Raw genomic sequence first — 23834 nt, forward strand, 5'->3', positions numbered from 1 at the left:
CATTATTACACGGAACTACTCTTGGGCAAGAAGCAAGATTGTTTGGGAGGCATCCCACGTTGCAAAGATAGATGGTTAGCACTAGGCAGCATAAGGGGCATACATGGCATAAAAGGCACAAGGCTTACAAGACATAAGGCATATATGCCCTACGATAAAAGGCATAAATGGCATAAGGCATACGGCATAAGGCTTGGAATAGCCCTGCTTTTTTCTTTTCTCTGCAAATGTTTGGACAGCAGCACTCTAAAAAGGCAGAAGGTGACCCTGCTTCTCTTTTGGTTCCCTTTAATTGTTTCTGCCCTGTCCTAGAGAAGCTCGTTGGGCCTTGGGAGAGGAATGTTTAAAATCACTCAGCACTTTAAATAAATAGCTATTGCTGTTTTTCTGGTACTCACTGGAGAGTTTCAATGAATCTTAGATGCTGTGAATCGCACCCTGAAGGGGAGTGTGTTCATATGGTGTCTGTTTTATGAAGGTTAATAATATCTGGGTCATACACACCCTCATCACCTAAGCACTAGTATATTTATTGCAAGCCCAAAGATTGGAAGGTATTGGAGAAAGAAGAGAAAATAATTGGTAATTATGAAGGATTCCAATAACAGTGGCTCCTGTTGTACTTTTATAAGATTCCTTCATAGTTGTCAGTTACTGTATTGCTTTCATTGTCTTTAACTATGCAGCAGAGTTTGGCACAGTATGGTGCACCATTAAATCTACATTATAGTACCCTCCTCCCCCTTGCTTAATTTTGAAAGCCATGCCAAAGAAAAGCCACTTATTGGTCAGGTCTTTTCTCCTCTTTAAGACACAATCATCCGAGCGGTGCTGATCTTTGCTGAAGGAATATTTGAAGGTGAGAGTCATGTGATCCACCCTAGTCTTCAGAACCTCTCGAGCCGCATTAAAATTCCCCTCACCCCTCCCAAAGATGTTCCAGTGGAGCTGAACATCAAGGCCTTTGTCGGCTACAAGAATAGGTAAGGGTGATGCTGGCAGGTAGATACAAAAGAGGCTTTATCTAGCTGTGTATGTGTTTGACACATTTGCTTGAGCTGCCTGGTTACTGTCACTTTGATGGGGTGCATCTTCACTTATGCTCTCTGCTTGGGGAACAGTACAGTCTAAATCATGTGGGTTAATAGTCTTTGCTTAGTCCTTTGAGCCCACAAATACCAGCTTCAGCATTTTCAATTTATCTGCATATTTTAAAGGAGAAGGTTTTAAATAATTATCAGTACAGAACTGGATTATTTATATTGGATCTGTTCATTCTTTTGGTGTTAAAGAAGTCAAAGCAACCTTTCCCCCTGCTGCAAAGTCATGCTCATGATCTTGTGGAATCTATTTGCTTAACAATTAGGATTCAAAGGAAGCTTTGGTCATGGCCTACAGTAGTCTGAGAAGGCTTCTCTCCTCAACATCCTTGTGTCTATCTCTCCCTTGCCCCTTTCGTCTGTCTTGTCTTTTCCAAAATATTCTAAATTTGATACCAATCCAAATGAAAGTTTTGGAAATAATGTGTGCATCAATAAAATGCAGCACCCCATCCCCCCTCATTTGGATGCTCTGCCATAACAATCTCATATGAGATACTGACTTATCAGCATCTTTAAATAGAAGCAAATTGGCTCTAATCCTACCTTCTTTGATACAGAGAAGTCAGATCTGTGAGGTATAAAGCATGTGAGGTACATAACCATGTGATACCAGTTGAGTCCTCTTAATTGTTCTGTTGGGTGTCTTTCCAGCATGCAATTCCATGTCTTTGAGCTGTCAAGGCAACTCCCTCGCTTCTCAATGTATATTCTGAGTAGTCCAGACTCTGCTTCTGGTCCTTTAAGCTTTGTACGATTCACAATCAATGAGAGGGTGCAAACAGTAAGTCTTCAATTCTTTTCTCAACCTCGATGTAGTTAATACTTTAAATGTGTATTTATTAATTATTTTACTTCTTTTATGAATCACTTCCCATCAGGCATCCCAAAGGGATTTGCAGTAACATATATATAAAAACAGTTGCATGTATAACATCAGTTTAGAAAACAATTATAAATATTAGAACACTTTGAAACAACAACAGCACATACATAAAATCAGTTCCAATCCAAGGCAGAGATTAACTGGGATTTTTTTTAAGAATAAAGATCTTACTTAGATCCCTGTTCTCATCACAGAGCTACAATTCCCAGTTGAACTCTGAGAATTTTAGCTCTGTGAGAGGAAAAGGGGTTACCTTAACAATTCTCAGCATCCTTACAACTTCCAGAATTCTTTGGTTTGAAGTGGTATCATAGTGCTTTATATGCATGGTGTGAATATCGTGTTCCTAGCATCTCAAGCTACATTTAGTTCTTGGGTAGCAGGGCTGGAAAAGATACAGTACCGAGCCCATGTAGACAATAGTCCAGTGGTGTTCATATCTGTTCACTTAATACGATATGGAAATATTATGAATTTAACCTTTTCTCTGGTTCTTTAAATGGCTTCCTTTTAATTTTGCCTCCTGTTTTGTGGCACTGGGAAAGGACCTGATTAGTAGGTGCTGATACTTTGCTGCGGGGGAAGAGAGAAAATAGCCTGTTTTATAAAAGAGGCAAAAAGGGGTGGCAGCAGATAGCAGCACTCTTGCCCATTGAGGATAATTTAAAAGAGAGAAAGGGGAGTGCCCAGGACACTGGTGTAGGTCAGATGCACACCTTGTAACACAAACCTGGTTGGAGATGTATCAGGGTGACCAGGTGCAGCTTTTGGGAGCAGGAATACAAAGCAGTCTAGGTAGGTCAGGCTGAGAGCTGAAACCTGGTATCATAAGCTCATTCCTAGCAACACCCCAGAGGTATAAGGCAGTCTGGAGGAGCAGGTGATCATTGCCACCATTGCGGCAATGCTGCCTAAATTGCAAAATTTTCATCGGGAGCTTCCTGTCATTGACCTGCAAGACTTGGAGCAGGTTATTAGATAAACATGAACTATCTAGTCTGAGTGTGGCACTTGGTAGCCAGTGGTGAGAGAGTGCAAGGAGCTGGTCCTGGATCCATTGAGCCTGGTGCCACATCTGCCACTGATGCTCCTCTCATGAACATAAAAGGAGCCATTGTTCCTCTTGCTCCTCTCCCTTTTCCAGCAGCCCCACCCACTCTATGAACCCTCATTAGGAGCTAAGGCTCCCTTCCACTGTATCCAGAGCACAGCGTAATCTGTGAAAAAGGCCAGGCATTGATGGTGTTGGTAGGGGCAATACCGCCTGGATCCTTACTGATGCCTTGGTAGGTAAAATGCTTGCGTTTCCTGATATGCTCTCTGTTTAGAATGAATGCAGCTGCATGTTCTGCCTTAGGCTGGCATTCAGAGTTTGCAGGACATGGAAAGCTGCACATCCTGGCTCCTTGTGCCAGGCGTGGTGTATACGTACCACATCAAAAGAGCTTTGAAGCCTTTGTAGATTACTCATGCTGTGAATTTATGTTTCCAAGGTCATCATGTGGCTGAAACAAAATTTCCTGTTACCAGAGGACATGGCGATCCACAATGAGTCCTTTGAAGTCTGTTTTACCTCCCTGCGTGACGCGGGGCAGCTGTGCATCAAAATGAAGCCCAGTGGGGAGGTAACATTTTGCTTTGTGGTGTTGCAATTAGTCTTGTAAATAGGCACTGGCTTGGTCTTGGGGCAATGCAAAATCTCACCTAAGGTGCCCAAGCAGGGAAATGTTAGTTAAAGCATATATAGCTCTTTTCTTTTTTCTTTTGTGTAACACAAATGATTAGTAGGCTAGTAAAAACATTTTTGATTAATTACTTTGGTGGACTTACTTGCAGAGGAAGGGAAATTCTGCTCTCCCCCAATAGATTTTCTGCCATACTGCATTATTGGAACTATGTGCCAAGATTCTCAGGTGAGCACCGGAGTTGGTGACAGAGAATGTGATGGGGAGAACTGCTCAAATGGGCCAGGCAGTGGCTTTCTGCTGCCTCTTCATCTATTTGGTGTTGATTCTTAAGTAATGTGTTGGAAGCCTCACAGTGGACAATTAGACACTAAGAGATATAAGGGTTGAAGTGGACAAAGAGGTTTGCCCAAACAAGGATGGTGTTTTCTGTAGGGTCCTCTTAATGAAAAGCTCTTTAACCACTGCCTTTTCTCCCTTCTCCCCTTTAAGCTCTGCTGCTGTTACATGGGTCTGTCAATACTCTCCCATCCAGTTGAATTCCTAGGGCTACACCAGCTCTCAGCAATGATGCAGTCTCAGGATCAAGAGAATCCACTTATCCCTAGTGTTGCATTCAGCATGGCACTAAGGCTCTGTTGGTGTGAGAACTTTTCCTTGTGCAACAGAATCAGCTCTCCAGAGCTGATTTTGGGACAGTATAGGGCAAGCAGCAGGGGGTAGTGGCAGAAGTCCTATTGTACTAACAGTAACCCTTGTGCTTGTGGAATAATTTATTTGCATACTATCCTTTGAAGCGCTGGAGAGTGGTTCAAATCTGACATGTCTCTTGTTCTTTTTCTGGTCTATTAGATCTCCATTAACACCGATAACATTGACTTGGCTGGTGACATCATTCAGTCGATGGCCTCCTTTTGGGCAATTGAAGACTTGCAGGTTGAAGCAGATTTCCCAGCATATTTTGAAGAGATGCGAAAGGCCCTAGTTGTTGTAAGTGAGAAAGAGTTTTCAAATGCTGCTGAGGGATACAATAAGCTTACACGAGTTGGAATGGATAGGAGCTAAGCACATCCTTGGTTTCAGTGGGCCTTGTACAAGGGATGTTTTTGAGGAATTGCATACAGAATATGTTGTTTATCCTTTTGCCTAAAACTGGGGGATCTGAAATGGGGAACTGGTCTATCTAGGTAGTAGCTGAAACAGCCCCATGCTCTAGTTTTCTCCACTGTTTGGGAATCGACTGCTTCTCTCACAGTAGCCAGGCTATTCAGATCCATGCCTTCTGTTTGGAGAGTTTCTAATTTGAGACCTGCTTTTAACAAGAGAACAAGTTTCTAACATGGTTGAGGAACCTCTGGCCTGTCAGCTCATGAGGCCATTTCCCCCAACCCATTCCCACTTGCCCATCAGCTGACATCACTCATGATGCCAACTGGTGGGTGCTAGGGTTGGTTTAAATCCTGCACTTGCTGTGTGTTCCTGTTCCCAGCAGTGAATAGCAGCATGCAGCCAAACAGAACAAAATTTCACTCCTGCTCATCAGCAGATCCCACGCAAACCTCTTCCAGAATCAGGAAGGGATTTGCAGAGTTTATTTCCTGGTATTTTCACAGGGTATTTTTACCCTTGATTTAGCAGGGGTTCCATAGAAACCACTGCTAAAGGAAGGGGACCTTCCCTTTTAGCTGTGCCTTGTAGGGGGCTTTGAAGTCCCAACTTCAGGACTTTGCACATGACATCATTCTGAAGCCATATGATTGATCTGGGTAACCTGTTTAATCCGACCTGTGCAACCAAAAAGGTTCCCCACCCCGTTTAAACAGCTTCAATTACAGGCTGCATTACACAAAAGAGTGTGAAAGCCTTTTTCTGTCATTATGGTAACTTGGGCTGGACTGGGAGCTTAATGACCTTGGGTGCCAGATAAGCAAGACAATGGGGTAGAAGTACCGCAGCCCTCTGAAATCTCAGGGAGGGCCCCTGTCCTCTTACCTGTCCTGAGGAGGGAACTAGCCCTCTGGCCAAATGTCTTTGAGAGCTCCAACATCATGGGTGCTGAGAATCTGTTTGGCTTCTAGGTCTTGACCAATGCCCTAGTAGAGTGTCCCTGCAGCCTAAGACAATTTTTGCCTGTTATTGCAAAAACCGTTTGAATCTTTTGAGTCTACCTGATGTGTACCTTAGTTGCCCTAACATGTGACTGATGCTCCTTCGTAGGTGGATAATTCTCACACATTCTCTCAGAAGCTCACAGCTGACATGGCGGAGCACTCCAATCTCATTCGCAGCATGTTGGTTCGAGCAGAAGATTCACGCCTCATGGGAGACATGTAAGTTGGCTTTGTATCATTTCCCCTGCATTAATATTTCTGACTAGCTATTGTTTTTCTGGCTCCAGGGTGCACAGCCAATTTTTTTGACTGTAACTTGTTTAAACTGTTTTAAATACTGTATTGCTACGAGCCACCCTGAGATTTTCTGGTGAAGGGCAGGTAATAAATCACATTATTATTTATTATTAATAATACTATGCAAACAATTAACTTATCTAATTCACAAAATTTACTTAAAGCAGTGTGAAAAATTTAAAACAACAATCTTAATAAATGTAAGAAACAAGAGTGCTTTGAGTACCAAGCTTTTTCCAGTGCTATTGGCTCTCCCACCTGCTTGTTTAGCTTCTTCAGAAAACACAAGAATTTCCTCCTCATGCAGCCTTGGCTGAAGTCTGCTTGTTCTGCTCCTTAGCAGACCCTTTATGTATGCCAGGCATCTACACCTATGCAAGGGGTAGGGTGATGACATAGCTCTAACTTATTACCTCCAGGAAGACTGACGGTGGATACAGATCAAGTGGGTGGGAAGATCGAGGAGTCTTGAAATCTGCCAAGGTGTTTTTTTTGGTACTGGAATTCCTAGATTAGCAGAAGCTGTTCTTGAAGAGCATCCTGGCCAGTGTGAATAAATGGTTATTGTAACACACACATCTCAGAACCAGGACCCACTTTTAACTCAAATGTGCATTTGGGAGCCCATTTTTTATTCTTTCATCATATATTTGTCATCTTAGTCACATTCCCTGTAACAACTGAATGGGACTGGTTCTGGGTAATGATTGATTTCCAAGGCCTGTAAGTTACACTCTTTGTGTTTATTCTCACAGGAAAAATATGAAGAAGCGATACAAAGACCTATATTATCTCAACAGGGATTTGCAGTCCCAGTACAATATTCGCTGCAGCAATCACGCAGAACTTCTAAATAACCTCAAGGCAGTAAACCAGGCTATCCAAAGAGCAGGACGCTTGCGTGGTATGTGCTTGAGAAGGGGTGGGGTGAACCAGCATTTTCCTTGTGCTCATGCCCTCCTTGCTGGAAAGATGAAAAAATGAGGGCATTTTCAGGCAATGGCTACTTTTCATCTCAGCTTGGCAAGCCACAGGTTTTGGAAGTGGATACTCAGTTGGGAAAATAGCCAAAGGTTCACCATCTTGCCCCACTACATGCCTTCTTTTCCAGAGATGTATTTATTTGTAGTTCAAACAGACTTCAGTCTTCTTCCAACACAGAGATGTTCCCAAATTATGCAAAAGGAATGTGAAAAAGGAGGATTAGGGAATATGGGGTAGCAGTTTGAAATACAGTGGAAGCTTGGGTTACGTACAGTCTTCCTTATGAACGCTTTGGGTAATGAGCTCCGCTAATCCGGAAGTAGATGCTCCTGGTTGCAAACTTTGCCCTGGAATGCGAGTGGACGTTGCGCGCTGGCCGTGCGGCGGCAGGCCCCATTAGTGAAAGCACGCCTCATGTTAAGAGCGGTTTTGGGTTAAGAACGGACCTCCAGAACGAATTAAGTTTGTAACTGGAGGTACCACTGTATCTTGAAAGGATGTAGGAAGGAAAAAGGGAGAGCAGTTACTCACCAGGCTGCTTGAGGGAAGGGCACACTGGCATTTCCTTTCTATTGGCAATTAAATCTGTTAGTTTGTCATGTGGTAAGAGTAGGGAAATTTGCTGAATACTTTTTTTGCAGAGCTTCTGTTTTGCAGTGAGGGTAACATTTTGGGAAGTGTGAAGTTGTTTCTCTGAAAGAACAGTGCTGTACTAGAAACAAAGCACTTGCAAAAAGGATCTGGTTCCTTCTGGACATTGCCTGTACCTGTGGTTCATCTTCCTTTAAGCAGCTGCAGTAGCCACTCTAAGACAGTTGAAAGGCAGAGGGCAATCTGCTCCTCCTGTTGCAAAGATTAGGGGAAGATCTAATTTTGCTCCCCATACCATGCTACCGATCGCAATGTCTTCTATATCTTCCCTTCCTGGCAGCTGAATGGGGTATGCTTTCTGCAGGGGTTAAACCATTGTGTATGTGTGGGAGGGACACAGAATATAGCTGGTACAAAAATTTGTTACTGGCACAGTATCTTAGTCTAATCCTGTGACACATTTGTCAGAGTTGCAAATGCTATGACACCGAGATGCTCCTTTACTCCATTTATTTTGTGTGGAGTCATGAGGGTTGTTTCCCTTGCTTTTAGACAGGGCTTTGGTTTTCTGTTGCATGATATAAACCCCCTAATCCTTGGCCTCTTTTATTCTGCATTACCAGTGGCCTTTTTCTAGCATCCTGGATTCCTCCTCCTGTGTGTGTGTGTGTGTGTGTGTGTGTAGATACTGGCACACAAGTGCCAGTTTAGCATTCCTCCCAGATAGAATTGGTCAAAGAGGACAGTTAGAATTTAGAAAAATCATGAAGTAGCAAGATGGATGAGAGCAAGTATCTCTGAATAAGCTGTCCCTGTTACAAATAGGTAGCCGTGTTGGTCTGCCATAGTCAAAATAAAAAAATTCCTTCCAGTAGCATGTGTGTATCTGAAGAAGTGTGCATGCACAAGAAAGCTCATACCAAGAACTAACTTAGTTGGTCTTTAAGGTGCTACTGGAAGGAATTTTTTTATTAAGCTGTCCCTGTTCTTTATGGGAATATGTCAGTGGATGGACTCTGTTCTTGAACACATTCCAGTGGTACTGCAGAAGCTGGTTAACAAGATTCTTAAACTTGTTGCAGTCCCTTTGCAATTTGAGAAAGCCTGAGTTTTTGAGGTGCTGAAGAAAATATCTGATTTTATCAGGACTTAGGGCAAAATGACAGTGTGATGATTGTTTCCCTTCATGTCTTCATCCCTTTTGTAACATACTGCATCAAAAAATATTATGCACATTCAACCTACTCCCATTATTCATGTTTAAGGTTGCAGAGTTCATTATGTACTACCAGTCTTTAATTAGTCTTTTTCTTTCTATCCTGCAGTTGGTAGGCCCAAGACACAGGTGATTGCTTCATGCCGTGAAGCTATTAAGCACAACGACGTTAATGCACTCATCAAGATAATGCGTGTGGGAGTCACTTCCTCTTTATTAAAGAAAAGATTGACAGAGACTGCAGTGGGATGATCGTCTTAAAAGGCAGTCAGCTCAGCGAGATGGGCAAAGTGGTGTAGCAGCTGACGTATCACACACCCTGGAGCCTGCTTGGGTAAAGGAAGTCCAGCAAAATAGGATGCACATATAGTGCTCCTGTATAGAAATATTACTATGAAACTGTTAGCAGGAGCTGAAGCCTATAGTAGTGGGAAGAGAACAGAGAAACAACTGACTGTTCTATACTGTCAGAGAGGACCAAAGTCTGAAGAGGGAATGTTGGTTATTTATGAATCTTATATAGCCATGTATAGTATTTTTATTGATGAAAGCAATAGTATGATGCAGCACTTAAGATCGGTAATCTTCAATAAAACAAACAGACCTCAAGCTCCCTCTTCTCTGTGCTCAAGAAATTTGTGACCACTAAATATCATTAGTTGATATTCTTATGATACTTGAGCCCTTGTAAATGGCAAAAAGGGAAGTATATTTGATTTTCATGTATAAAATCAAATATACCCCTTTGTAAGCTACCTTAAGGCCCCCATTCAGTCAAAAGGTGGGTTATATAATGAAATCCTAGAACTACAGCTTTTTATTGTGACCCTCTTGTTTTAAGTTGCTAGGACACATGTCTCTAAGTTCTGTTTTAAAAATCACTCTTATCATGCCTGATGTAACAATTATGCATTGCCCTTCCATGCAACAACCCACAACCCCTAAGCACTACAGCAGCAGAAACCGGCTGACCCCCTTCCCAGGAAAAAAAAAGTTTGTCTTGGGCTTCCATACAACAGTAACCACACTTGCCAAAAAGGATGACATGGTGGTAAGCAATGACAAGAGGAACACCCTGCCCTTCCCACCATTGAGAAGAATGTGTTTGCAGCCCTTGCATAGGATGAGGTAATGGTACAGAGAATGAAATACACATTCCAAATCACCAGTAATTAGATGAAAATGAAGCCCTCTTTTTGTAATCTTGGTTTCCCTATATGGTTTCAGCTTGCAAATTTGATTTCTGACAGTAGAGCTCATTCAGACCACCATCTCCACTTGCAGCAAAGATGAGGTGCAGGTTTTGCTCCCTATCCTATGTATTGGACTGGTGAGAACTTGATGCAGCATTAATGTAAATATTGAAGTTGCTCAGGGGTACTGTCCTAGGTTCCTCCAACACCATATTTGTTTACGGAGTGCAGGTAGACTAGCATTCCCACCTGTATTTGGGAAGAACCAGCTGCACCAAGAGTCCTGTGTCCAGTTCCGGGTGCCACAATTTACAAAGGATATTGACAAGCTGGAACATGTGCAGAAGGGGATGATCAAGACAATCAACAGTTTGGAAGCCAGGCCTGCTGAGGAACAGCTGAGGGAGATGGGTATTATGCAATAGCCATACCTAAAGAGCTGTCACATGGAGCAAGCTTGTTTTCTCCTCCAAAGGCTAGGACCTGAACCAATGTCTTCAAAGGAGATTCCGACTCAACTTCAGGAAGATCTTTCTGACTGGAAGAGCTGTTTGACAGTGGAACAGACTCCCATGAGATGTGGTGCACTCTCCTTCCTTAGAGGCTTTTAAGCAGAGGTTGGATGGCCATCTGTCATATAAGATCTAGTTGAGATTCCTGCATTGCAGAGGATCGGACTGGGTGAGCCTCGGGACCCAACTATACAACTCTTTGAGTCCATGTGGCAACTGTCATTCATAGTAAACAAAGCAAATGTCCCAGAATCCAGCTTGCTCTGTCTCTCTGGCTGTTTGCTTCAAACAGCGGTGGCTGATATACTTCACAAATTTCAGCGACTCTGGGTCTCTATAAACCAAGGCCAAACAGTTCATCTCTGGAGTGATCAGCAGCAGCTTGAAGAAAAAAAACAAAGGAAGTATTAAGGAAACAAGCTGATACAATTTACTTCTGCAGAAGACAGACAGAGAGAGGAGACATTCCGGTATCAGGGTCAGGTTAAAGAACTTATTTTGTACACGTGTAGAATAAGTGAATCAAACTCCTGCTCCAGTTAAATTAGGAAAGGTTTCAGTGCAGATTCCTTGAAAACAGCAACACTACCCAGCCCTCCAAATGAGAGGTGTGAGCAAGAAGATATCCCCTCCCCACACCACTATACTGCCCCCCCAAGCTTAAGCCAATCTATGTTTTGCCATAAGAAAAAAGAAACGGGCAACGTGAATTGCTGACACTTCAGGAAAAAGTACTCAGTTGCCCTGTGCATGTCCCAAACCTATGTATGGGTCATGGGGAGCACGGAGTAAACTGCTTTCAAAATGGTCTGATAAAGCACAAGAGGGGTAGAGACAACTGCTTACCTCTTCATCTTCATCTTTTGCAAGGTATGAAGTAAAGCCACCATACTCCACGTCCCAATCTTGAAAAAAAGAAATGAGCAGTTGTCATTTGTTTTGTAAAGTTTTCCAAAGTCACTGCTCACTCCCATTGAACTATTAAAAAAAGTTGTATGCCAAGCATATGACTTGTTTTAGATGTAGCTTTTGTCAAATTTACCTCAAAAGAACCTTCTAGGGGCAGCTTATGGTTTCTAACACAAATACAGTGGTGCCTCTGGATGTGAGCAGGATCCGTTCCCGAGCCCCGTTCGCATCCTGAAGTGAACGCAACCCATGTCTGTGGGTCGCGATTTGCCGCTTCCGCGTGATGTCATTTTGAGCGTCTGCATGAGCGACGAAATCCGGAAGTAATGTGCTCTGTTACTTCTGGGTCGCCGCAGAGCATAACCTGAAAACGCTCAACATGAAGCACATTTAACCCGAGGTATGACTGTACTCATATTCATGGGCAACATAAAGAAAAGCAGCAGTATAAAAAGCCCAAATCCAAGTCTTAGCATTAAAATGATGGAACAAAAGTTTTACAGCTTGCCTTTTAACTTTTCATTATGTTTAGGGCAGCCTTTGCCAACCACGTGCCCTCCCAATGTATTGGACTACAGCCTGGTTCTGGCTGATAGTTGTAGTCCAAAACTTCTAGGGAACGTCTGATTGGCAAGGGTTGCTTTAGGGGGTGGTGCTTCCTGGATGTCTGAAGGAAGTTTCATTACTCTCCTCTGTCTCAGGCAGCTGAGCAAGTATTTCTTATTCGTTGTCTTCCTTTTAATATAAGAAAAACCTTGTTTACTAAGAGACAAAGCAAGAGGACCAGAGTTCTGGGAAATGCCAATAGACCATTCTTGCTTCCAGTCCCCACAATACACACATTGGCTGAATGAGACTAGCTCAGCTGAACTGTTTTCCGGCTGACTTTTGTGCTCACACACAGATGCACCTACAGGAAAAGGACACCTGTCCCTACCTGGGTTGTGCTGAAAGCTGTGTGCTATGACATCTTGGATTGCTCCCTCTGGGCATACTTCAAGAAACACTGTGGGAGATGCAAGTCTGGAACAGACCCATCTTGTGCTATTTATGGGTCTCTACCCAGCTTCACATAAATGCTCTAGGCAGCTTAAAACCAAAAGAAAGCACACCAATGCATTTGAGGAAGAATGCATTTAAGAAGGGCTTATCTTAAATTTAATGATATAACTACAGGACAGTGGACAGTGAAACAAATACATCAGGCAGAAAAAAAAATTATAGAAAATAAATACATGGATCTTAAAGCTGAAAAAAAAAGGTGGCCTTCTAGAAACAGTTGCTGAATGCATCAAACACCAAAGAGTTTAGTGGTGATCCCTTTTCTTTTTTCATGAAGGCAAGACACCTATTCAATTGTGCAATCTGAGGTTGGGCCTCCCATAAGATTTTGCCCAAGTTCTTTTATAACAGAAAGTTCTGTGATTGGGTTCACTAAGAAATACAAGTGAGTGTGTTTATATATGGACCATAACCTATTGGCCATTTGACTTGCATACAAGTTTGTATTATATATTGTCACATTTTAAAGTATTTATAAAAGTTTTATGTAGCTTAGAATCTTTAATGCATTATCTTTGCACATAAGCCCTTAAGACATTCTTGCCAAAATGCATTGGGCGTACTGAACAATAAAAATTGGCATAGAGATATATTTCTGCTTTTGTTTTGTCAGCTTAAAACCAAACTAACCTTCACACCCACAGAAGAGCAGCAGATCTAGTGAGAACTCTGTTGTTTCAGCATCATGGACTAGAGTGTAGCAACCTTTGGTCCAATGCCTCAGCTCTCCAGTACACAGAGGGACACTTGAGTCTGAGGAGGAAGATAGCCAAAAGGACATGACTGGTGACTGGTGAGCAGGTGACAGACCCCACAAGTCTCCTATATAGAGCCTAGCATAGCTTCAGATCCCAAGGTTTCCCCATTCAACCCCATTCCCCATTCAACCCAGCAGCTTTCCTCCAAGCTAAATGACAGGCAAAACACTCTCTAACCCTCTCCAGATCTAGTAAGAATAGCCAGAGGCTTTGGAAAAAAACCCTCTCCAGTTATGTGCACTTTTGCTCCCCACATGCACGGAGGCAACAGAGAAATGGATGTGAGCTCTGGAGAGTCCCTCTCAACATACTCCAAGGTAACACAAACTACTATTTTTGCCCAGGCAATTCAATTGCAGCACCAAGGAAAGCTCAATTCCACAATGAAGTGCAAAAATTTCCTCAATCTGTATACAGCTTCCCTATTTTGCATAGTTCCTTCTGATTTTGCTAGTCAAATCATCAGGAGGGGCAGGAAGTTATCTGGGGCATCCTGTCACACTTCTGTCTTTGGAGATTCCAGCCTAGGCAGCTTCAAACATACCCACGCAACTTTAAGGGATACAAACTAAGTTATAAATATTAAATCTGTGTACTCCCAAGGAATCATATATGCTTGTCTACTCTTAATAGTAACATATTTAAAAACTCCCACAAAGACCCTCTAATATAGAAATGCAGGACTTGATAGTTTTTGGCTAAATTTCCTCTTCGGAACTCACAACTTTCAGAATATTGATTTATTTTAGGTCAAATGATATTTGATCAGCAGGTGCTAGTCTTGTGACAAAAAATGATCCCAGGAATATTAATCCAGCCAAAGTAGAATGTAACAACTGTGGTTTGAATTGTCTAGGAACTGGGCCCTGAGCACTTCATGGTTAAGGCATACCATAAAGCAGTGGCTATGTTGAAAAATAAGGTATCATTGCAACTAGATAGCAGTGATTTACACACCACACTCTCTGTTGACCTTGTTGTCAGAGATGCTCCCATGTGCCTCTGTGTACTCCCGACTCTGTGTACTGCCAGTTTCCTCTTGGCTGCTTTCTCCTTGTGTGCATCTGGAAGAATCGCCGCCTGCAGCAATTTCTCCTTCCCCTTCCTTTTCATCGTCTTCTTCCCCAGGAGCGAGAAAGTGCAGCTTCAAGCCTGTGAAGTTGGAAAGGAGCAGGAAGAAGGCTTCTGAGCGGAATAGCTGCATGCAATTTTTCAAGATGTCCGGCAGGCTCTCCTCTTCAGCTTTGTCATAATGCCTAAAAATGACAAGAAGCATTCTTAAGAGGGGCTACATCACTCTACACACCTCAAGGATAGCCTGTTCAAATTCTGAACTAAGGCAACCCCAGTTATACAAAGAGATTACATTATGCAAATAAAGCACATGATGCAATCACAAGCATTACTGCCTCCAACAATGGAGGCAAAGCACAGTCATTGTTGGAGGCAGTAATCCTTCCTTCATGAATTATATATATAGGAGTGGGGGGGAAAGAGTGGGAGAACGGTTCAAGGGGAGTACACTTCTACGCCCTCTGCCTCCAACATTACCAGTGGGGTTAGGGACATGAAGCAAAGCAGGATGCTGAAGCCCTAGATCCAAATCTAAAGGAGTCCTGCTCAGCCCAATCTGTCTTCAGGGATTTCAAGCAGCGTTAAAATATAGAAGGCACTCTCTTGTAAACGTAAAGATTACCAAATGGATTTACTGAAGTTCTCAGCAAATCAAATACATGAGATACACTCAAATTACAATCGCAGAACAAAATGAGTTCAAAACACACAGCCTAGGTGAGCTGGCATGAACACAGCTGACCATAAGAAGCAAGATGCAATATAGACAGAAGCAGCCTGAAATGGCCCTACCTTTTGTTAGGGGGCCCCCTGCTGCTCCATTTGAGTCCTTCCTTCTTCAGAGCCTCACAGACGAGCTGAAATTTCTCTCTCTAGGAACCAAGGCACATTCAAAAAGCTTTTGAAGCAAGTCCCACATTTCTGCCTAAGCAGTACTAGCCCTTCTGCTGCATGCCAGGCTTTCTCTTGAAAACTAGAGAAAGCAAGTAGGTCCAAATAGGATTTAGTTAAATCACACATGGTTTTTCATTTTCTTGCAGGGGAATGCCTCACGTAGCTGATCATTGGGCCTCCATCTGATTAACTGCATGAAAGTAATGGCATTCCCAGCAGTGAGGAACCTTACTCAGCCCAAGGACTGCACCATCTTATGGGGAAAGCTTTTAGACCATGCCTTAGTGCTAGAGGGGCAAGAAGCAAAATTGGGACAGAAAGTGACCTGAACTACCTTTACACCACAGGCTACATTCCAGCCACACAAAAGTCACAGGTTTTTACACACAGGTGCTGCAGTACGATAACCGACAGGAGTGAGACCCTGTCAGAGTATAATATCTCTGCTCAGATGTGCACGGGCTGTGATTTGTCACCAAGCCAAATTCAAGGCATTACTATTAGTACATCACACCCTTAACAGATGAGGATCTTATTCCATATATCCCCACTTGACCATGTCAATCTGCAGAACTGGCACTTTGACAAGTGTCATGTAATATTTGTATCTCATTTGCAAGAAGCGATCCTTCAAGGTAGCACCTCCTCCTCTCGGGAACTCCCAACACATTATTAAGCAGGCATCTCCATGGCATTTTCAACTTTTCTCTTTCCCTTTTTAAACCGTCCTTCTGCTCACCCCACTGTACTGAACAACATTGTAAGGTAGGAAATGACTTTCCAAAACCCACCTTGAGAAAATCCTTTAGCAGGGTCTCAGACCGATCTTCAAACTCCTCTTGGATCTGGGCCTGGGAATCCATGTCTAGATAAACTGGATTGATCCAATCATATAAAATTTCGTGCTAGGGAAAAATGAAACAAGGAAAGGCTAAGAAAGAAAAATCCAACAAAATATCCATTATGAAGAAATCTCCCTCACCAGGAACCCCCTTTAGGACAAGAATCTGGAATAATTTTACTGAGTGGACTCTATATCTGAAAAACGTGCCCTCCCCTTTACTCTGAGATAAAATTTGATGAAAAATTTGGCATGGGTGCCAGGAAACATAAAACTGGTGTCCCCTCATTTGGCCTGTTACAGGCACAGAATTTCCTGCCCCCCCTTGAGTGGAATTAAACTTCAGCCCCAAAGGATTCTCTCTTGTGTGGCAGCCTAGTGGCAGAAGAGAAGCAGAGACCAGTGTGGAATCTGAAAAGTAGGTGTTTGTGCTCCCCCGTCCCATGCAGCAACTGAGTGGTGAATATACTGTTGAATTAGGTCATAGAAAGAGCAACATTTATTTACATCACGAGGGAGGTGAGGGCTCCGTGGCAAAAGCGGTTCCACATAGCGCACTGGCCTTGCCACCGAGGGACCGTGAAACCAGCCGCTCACAGACAAGCGGCACTTCCCTTCGGAAACAACCTCAGCCACCTGGAATGGGAGAAATCAAAAGGACATTCTTTTAGCACTTTTGTCTTTGGCACAGGGACCAAAGAGAAATCACAAAGGGGCTTCTACTGATTTAGAATTGTGTCTTACACCATCCTGAAGACTGGGCCATAGCAGGATTTGAAAATAAATCTAGTATCAATTATGAAGCATCAGCTAAATGAAATGTCACAGATCAAAGCTGCACCGAGCCAGATTAACTCAAGTTTTGAACCAAATAAATAAAACATGTCTGTGGGGTGACCAAACTATATGAAGCTGAGGCTGCGGAGATCTTGAGCACCCCTAGCACTAGAGGATCTGGCTAGGGTACTGAATCTGTCTGGTATTCCTATTTGCCTCCTGCTCCCAGGTGCTCTAGATGAAAGGCAAACCTACCCCAAAGCACAGGGGGAAGGCTACCTATGAACTGTCAGGCTTACGCCAAAGGCAGCTGTCAAAGCAGAACGGGGAGCTGAAAATTTAGGTTTGGAGAGTCAAGACAGAAGGCTAAAAGCTGGGCTCACAATGAGTTTGGCTTGAAGGTCTACCTCCAGGCCCACAAATCACAGGAAGAGGGTGGGCCTCAAGTAAACTGGAAGGCCGAGTTTCCTGGAACATAGGGTATATCAGAGGCTAGGAGAAGAATGTGGAGGAGTATTATGGACACATGCACAGAGGATGTAAAGAACAAAGAGAGAAGTTCCTTGCCTGATGGAAAGAGACTGGTGATACTTCAAAGAAAGTGAGCGAGTTCCATGAAGGGACCACAGACTTGACAATCTCCAAAGGTTGGAAGTTATCTGCCAGGGGGAAAAGTATCACACAACGTACACAATTGAGTATGCAGTTCTAGCACAGTCACATTTCTACCATGACATCTCCAGATCAACCACAAAGCCAGGGAGAAATTGCTGGTTTTGAACCAATATTTTACCTCCTGCTCCTACAGGCCATTAACCACCACCTGCGTTTGTGCAGACTCTCACTATGGACAGCATTCATGACCCACTGAGGTAGATGGCATCCAATCCAAAGTATTGAAAGAGATGGAACGATCAGGTTTCCAAGACTCAAGTGTTGCCCTGAAGCTACAGACCACAACCTATTAGCAACTAGGCCTGGGCAATGTATCAAAACATCGCCAGGACCAGTAAGAGGGCCAGAGCATGATGGCTGTTTTGCCTGGCAGTATTTCGCAGGTGAGGAGATATTGCAGTATTTTTACAGGCACCACATAATATTCGTACCACATCTGTTAAGAACTTGATTGTTTAGCGTGGCAGCACCGACGCTCTGGAACTCCCTGCCTATTGATATCAGGCAGGCGCCTTCACTGTATCCTTTTTGGCACCTGCTGAAGACATTCTTATTTAGACAAGCCTACCCAGATGTTTAGAAGGTTTGTATGAGTTACCGTATTTTTCGCCCCATAGGGTGCACCTAGTTTTTTTTGGGGGGGGGAAATAAAGGGAAAAAAAATTATTCCCCCCCCCCAGGCGCGGGGCTGGGGCGGGGGAAGCCCGAGCTTCTCCCGACCCCAGCCACCAGAACAGGCTGCTATCCGCAAGCCTAGGGAGCCCGCGGGAAGTCACGCCGGTCTCCCCAGGCTTGCGGATATCTGCCCGAAGGCTTCGGGATGCAGGCATCTCTCTTCGGGATGCAGGCAACTCCGCAAACCAGGTCGGGGAACAGTGGGATGGCGGCGCTCCGCCTCCCCGTTGTCCCCCGAGCTTGTGGGGCTGCCCGATATCTGCCCGAAGCCTGGGGCGCGCTGTGCAGTGCGCCCCAGGCTTCGGGATGCAGGCTGCTATCCTCAAGCCTTGGAAGCCCGACGGGAACTCCAAAGGCTTGTGAATAGCTTCCTGAAGCCTGGAGAGCGAGAGGGGTCCGTGCGCACCAACCCCTCTCGCTTGCCAGGCTTCAGCGAAAGCCTGCATTCGCCCCATAAGACGCACACACATTTCCCCTTCATTTTTGGAGGGGGAAAAGTGCGTCCTATAGGGCGAAAAATACGGTAATTTGTTTTAGTCTATTGTGGTTTTTACTTTCTGTATGTTTTTAATTATGGTTGTGAATTTTTAGTGATAATTTTATTGTTTTTTTTTTTTTTTGTAAACCGCTTTGAGGTTTTTTCTGCAATCAAGCAGTACATAATACTTATGAAATAATAATAATAATAATAATAATAATAATAATAATAATACCAGGCTTTAAAAATGCCTAGATGGCTGCTTGTCCCTTGTGCAGTCTGCTGGCCATCCAGATGCTGCAATATCAAGGAATGTTCACATACACTCTAACTTGTGATTAACCAGGGTTGGCAATCAGTGCAACCGCTATGATGGAATCAGATCCCTTGAGTTAGAGCGGCAGTGAGGGGAGAATCACAGAGAGCTTAAGGCTAATCTGGATTGTGTGGTATTCATGAGACATGGTAGATGGTTCTCAGGATACCAAGCATGGGGGAGAGGGTTACAGGAAAACGCCGGAGAGGTGAGGAGCATTAAAATTATGTTTCTCACAGAAAATACGGTTTGTCACAGAAAAGGAAAACCTTACAAGCACTATTTTAGAAGCACTCTAATGCAGAGTTAAGATAGCAATCCTGCTATTCAAAAGAACCAGCTAAAAGTAGCATGGAAGCTTTACTTTTATAGCTTGCTTGCTTAGAACCTACAACAGTAAATACTGCAGGAGGAACTGGATTACTGTATTGCACCTACCATCTGTGCTGAACAGATCCAGGGTACCTCCGTCACTTTTATCCCATGGTGGTACAAGGTAAAGGATGAAAGCAATTCGCCGTCCCTCCAACTCATCATCGTGGCAGAGCAAGGCATCTGCAACAGCATATGATTTAGTTGATCAAGATCAGTGCTGAGTGTACTGGATGTGCCAGATAAACTACCAGGCTTCAGTCTTTTGCCCCAACCCTAAGTCAACAGCATCCATCAGAGATACTGTTCCCAGACCCTCCTACCAGCACAGCGAACTCGTCTCTGCAACAGGTCCTGCAGGTAGGTTGCTTACCTGTATATTCATATTTGGCACAGGACAGATCAATGGTTGGCTCCAGCTTCACTTGGGTTACATCAGAAAGCCAAGACTGGAACTCTTCAAAGAGAACTTTTCTAAAAGGAGGAACAACATGGAACGTGGGGCTGCTAAACCTTAACCATTTATGTTGCATGTGGAATAAAACATGACCTTTTGGCATCTATCTTTACTGATAAAAAGACCATGATCCACCTGAAAGGTCTCCATATACTCCAATACATGTTAAAAAGCAAGCAAAGTTTGAGTAGGGTGTGGGGGCCAATGATTAAAGATATAGTAGAAGTCCAGTCAGCACATATCTCAGTCAACCCACACATTCTTCAGTTCACCCCCACCCTAAATCTGTCTTAAGGACAGAGACCTGTTAGATCAGACCAAAGGTCCATTTGATCCAGCACTGCTCTCACAGTGGCCAACCAGATGCCTCTATAAAGCTCATAAACAGGACATGAGAGCAACAGAACCCTCCCCTCTTGTGCTCTTTAGCAATGGGTATTCAGAGACATACTGCCTCCAATACTGGAGTTATCTTCACATTTAAAAGGAAAAACAATTAAGATGGACATGCCTAGCGCTCAAAATCCAACACTGACGTGTGGCTTATGATCGCTGACCCAGAAATAAGTTCCAAAGAAATCAGATGGGCTTACTTCCAAGTAAGTATGCATTGCTTTACAAGTGAGGGGATATAACTAGCATAACACAAGCAAGCAGGCCAAATTGCCACTATCTTTTTAAGTATCTTGGAAAATTAGGTCGCAGTAGTTGCTCTTGTTCTCAGCATACACAAGAACACCCCTGCATCTTTGACTTGGCCATCATAATCCACAGTAGTCTTTGGCACATTACAAAGCAGCAATTTTACCTTAAAGCAGTGATGTAAGGCCCTCCTTTGTTCTTCAGGTCATCAGACTATGCAACAAGAAGCAACAAGAATTACAACTTTTACCCTACACTCCAAATGGCTTTTATGGTAACAGCAAATTTCATTTGTATCTGGTTGATCTCCCTAAAACAGCTGGCCAAATCCAGTCCCCAACCCCCACCGCATGTCATCTAAAAGGTGTGCAAGGAGAATGAAGAGTCCCCTGTGAAGAGGGAGCTGACCAAGTAAGCTTTGCCCTCCTCGGTATGGTCACTCAAAAAACCAAAAACAAACCACAACTATACAATAGCTAGTAGTATTTCCTCCTGATTCCCCCCCCCCAAAAAAAAAGTATGGAAAGGAGAACACAAACACATGAACAGAACTTGAGGCCATCCTGGTCTCCCAGCAACATTCTTAGTGGAGAGGTTGGGCAGTGGCTGCAGCTGCTGTAAAGAAAGCTCTACCAGCCTGACAGATTGTGCATAAAACTGATCTGAGCTCTCAATCATTACCACCACTGACACTGCTTCTGAAAAATAGATGTATGAATCTGATAGTCATGCCCTATAGGAAAATGACCATAAGAATCCATCCAAAGTGGAATTTTGTAACTAAATAGCTAGTGCCAGAGTTTGCTTTTTCTTGCACTCTTCCAATCCCTTATCTTTTGGTGTCATGTCTTCTAGACCATAAGCCTGGAGGGTAAGGATTGTTGATAATTCTAAGATGCTTTAGCAGCCTTCTTTGGCTAGGGCAGAGTAAAAAACAAACAAAAAACTTTTAAAAAATTAATATGCCAAATAAAGCACCTGCTTGAATTTGTACAAGTCATTGCACTTTTCATGGAAATCCAGGCTCAAAAGTTCCTTTTGCAGACCTTCTGAAAAGTCCTCATTTTGGAAGAAGTTTGGGATGACACAGTGATGGAAAGGAACAGGATCTAAGACAATGGCCTCTGGAGAAAACAAAACAGACAACAGCTTCCTGAAACACATAACACAGCCCTGTATACATTTTACTGTGCTATCTAGCTGCAGGCATGTAACTCTTAATCCTGACAAAGTTGGCCTTTTCATCATCAGTTCTGATACTTAAACCAAATTATAAACAGCATATTAGATTATAGTTAACTTGCAAATAATTCTCACTGGGTGAGGTGACCTTGGGTCAGTGAGTCTCTCAGTCTAACCTACCTCACACAGGGTTGTTGTGAAGATAAAAAAATAGCGTAGGGGGAGAGAACACCACCTGAGGTGCTAGGAGGAAAGGTGGGGTATGAATGTAATAAATAATGAAGCTCATTAGTTGGGGGCCAAGTGGCATTCAGTTTAGGAATGCAAGGCATCCCTTAACCCCACATACATTATCGCTGGCTCAGGGAATGCTACATATCCTCCTTTCAGGCCAATTTGTAGGGCTTTGTCAACTATTTTCACACTGACAACTTCAGGGATTAATGAGAGTCTAGCTGAGTCCCAGAGCTTGCTTTCAAGGACAGCATTTGTCCCTGCAGTCTCAAGCAGTTTTTGAACACTGTACCATCAGATGACTCTTCCAACATCAATCTGTGAACATATGGAAGGCCCTCTGGATCAAGCCAAAGACCCATCTAGTTTTGCATTATATTCCCACACCTGCCAAACTATGGGAAGCCCACAAAAAATCATACGCCCATAGAACACTCCCAGTCATGACTCCCAGCAACTGCACACGACCTCTGATCCAAAAAAGTAGTATGCAGGCATCACAACCACTAGCAATTGATAGCCTTAACTTCCATGGATTGATCTAATCCTCTTTTAAAGCCGTCCAAGTTGGCAGCCACCATCACATTTTGTATTGCTGAAATCCACAGTTAAATCTGGGCTGTGTGAATAGGTATATCCTCTAGTTTGTCCTGAATCTCAGCTTGGCCCTGAGTTCTACTATTATGAGGAAGGGAGAAAACCTGCTGTCTCCCTCGCTCCACATGTGTAATTTTAGAAATACTGTACACATTACCCACCCTTTTTCTAAGCTAACAAATCCCACGTGTTGCAGTCTTTCCCATAAGGAGCTGCTCAAGACCCTTGATATACAACGTACAAAAAGTTATTAAACCCAATTTGGCTATTAATTATAAGGCAGCCGACAGCAAGGCATAAACACAGAAATTTGGCTTCTAATAGGCAAAGGGCTGTTCTTTTACAAATTCAGAGTTCTCGACCGTTCGCCGATATTTTATCCTCACAGCAGCCCTTTAAGGTATGTTATGCTGAGACAGGTACCAGCCCAATATCCACCTAGCGAGGTCTACGGCCGAGCGGGGGGGGGGGGGTGAACTCGGGTCCAAGCGCAACTTTCTGCCCCACACCACTTCGCGAAACCGGTTCTGTCGGCGCGCCCAGCTCCCGCACTTCCAGTCTTGGGCACTTGGGCAGCACAACGCAGGCACTGGCTTCATACTTCCATGAGGACTAGAGTCTTGGAGGCGCCCATGGAAAAGGGGTCCTAAGACGGGGGGGGGGCCCGCCCCGCTCCCACCCCGCTCCCACCCCCCCTCGCTAGCCTCCCTCGCCTCCAAGCCCCGTAAGCCTACCGTGGTCGAGCGCTTTCTGGCCGGCCCAAGCCGCGGTCACCTTCTCCTTCAGGGCCGGCTCCCTCAGGGCTGCAGAAAACTCCGCGCGAACCTCTTGCTTGACCCGCTTCTTGGCCGTTTCTCCGTTGACGGGCGAACCAGAGTTTTCCACACGAGCCGAGTGGCTCCCGCTGCGCCTTCCACTCATCTTCCCCTCACGCATGTGCACAGTACGCAAGAAACTACGGCTCCCGTCATACTTCACGCTTAAAGGCGGGCCTTATTCCTGGTTAGCCAATCGTAGCGGTGGGCGCGAGGCGAGAGCGGGAATGAGCGCGAAGGAGCGAGAAAGGTGAAGGAAACCACGCAGAGATAGGATACGTACTCTTACGCACTCTAGAGTCTCCTAACCAGCTGCTAGGATGGTTAGTTGAGAGGCGGGGCTGCCGCGGGATGTTTTCATTGGCTGTGGCGTTTCTCATTTGCTCTCGAGTCATGTTTGCTTTCTCTATGGTACTCAGGCCCGGCCAGAGGGGCCGGTACGGTTTCCTCAGGAGCGTTTAACACAGATGGGCGGACTCGGCTTCATTCCACCTTCGTCTC

At 44.0% G+C, this 23834-nt stretch overlaps 2 protein-coding genes across 4 annotated transcripts in view; one reads left to right on the forward strand and one right to left on the reverse strand.

Moving 5' to 3' along the window:
- Positions 1–9479, forward strand: part of BBS2 (Bardet-Biedl syndrome 2) — a 21998-nt gene extending 12519 nt beyond the window's left edge. For both annotated transcript variants that reach the window (XM_082232317.1, XM_082232316.1), the window contains exons 11-17: positions 812–983; positions 1755–1884; positions 3480–3611; positions 4524–4661; positions 5889–6001; positions 6835–6983; positions 8980–9479. In XM_082232317.1, the coding sequence (XP_082088443.1) occupies positions 812–983; positions 1755–1884; positions 3480–3611; positions 4524–4661; positions 5889–6001; positions 6835–6983; positions 8980–9122 (977 nt within the window). In that variant the 3' untranslated portion in view covers positions 9123–9479. The remainder of the gene's footprint in view (positions 1–811; positions 984–1754; positions 1885–3479; positions 3612–4523; positions 4662–5888; positions 6002–6834; positions 6984–8979) is intronic.
- OGFOD1 (2-oxoglutarate and iron dependent oxygenase domain containing 1) lies at positions 9386–23702 on the reverse strand. Of its 2 annotated transcripts, XM_082232347.1 has the most exons (13): positions 23253–23702; positions 21484–21629; positions 20672–20718; positions 19780–19880; positions 19473–19589; positions 17458–17549; positions 16621–16749; positions 16064–16177; positions 15171–15250; positions 14262–14560; positions 13177–13299; positions 11422–11480; positions 9386–10956 (listed from the first exon to the last, which is right to left on the reverse strand). In XM_082232347.1, exons 1-13 carry the CDS (start codon positions 23452–23454, stop codon positions 10795–10797), a joined length of 1671 nt encoding a protein of 556 aa, XP_082088473.1. In that variant the 5' UTR covers positions 23455–23702; the 3' UTR covers positions 9386–10794. The 2 variants fall into 2 exon arrangements, 1 of the variants encoding a protein (XP_082088473.1); XR_014221932.1 differs by lacking the exon at positions 9386–10956 and having other exon boundaries at positions 14278–14560.
- Between the last annotated feature and the right edge of the window lie 132 nt (positions 23703–23834).

Source organism: Podarcis vaucheri (assembly GCF_965113315.1).
Source record: "Podarcis vaucheri genome assembly, chromosome: 7".
NCBI lineage: Eukaryota > Metazoa > Chordata > Lepidosauria > Squamata > Lacertidae > Podarcis > Podarcis vaucheri.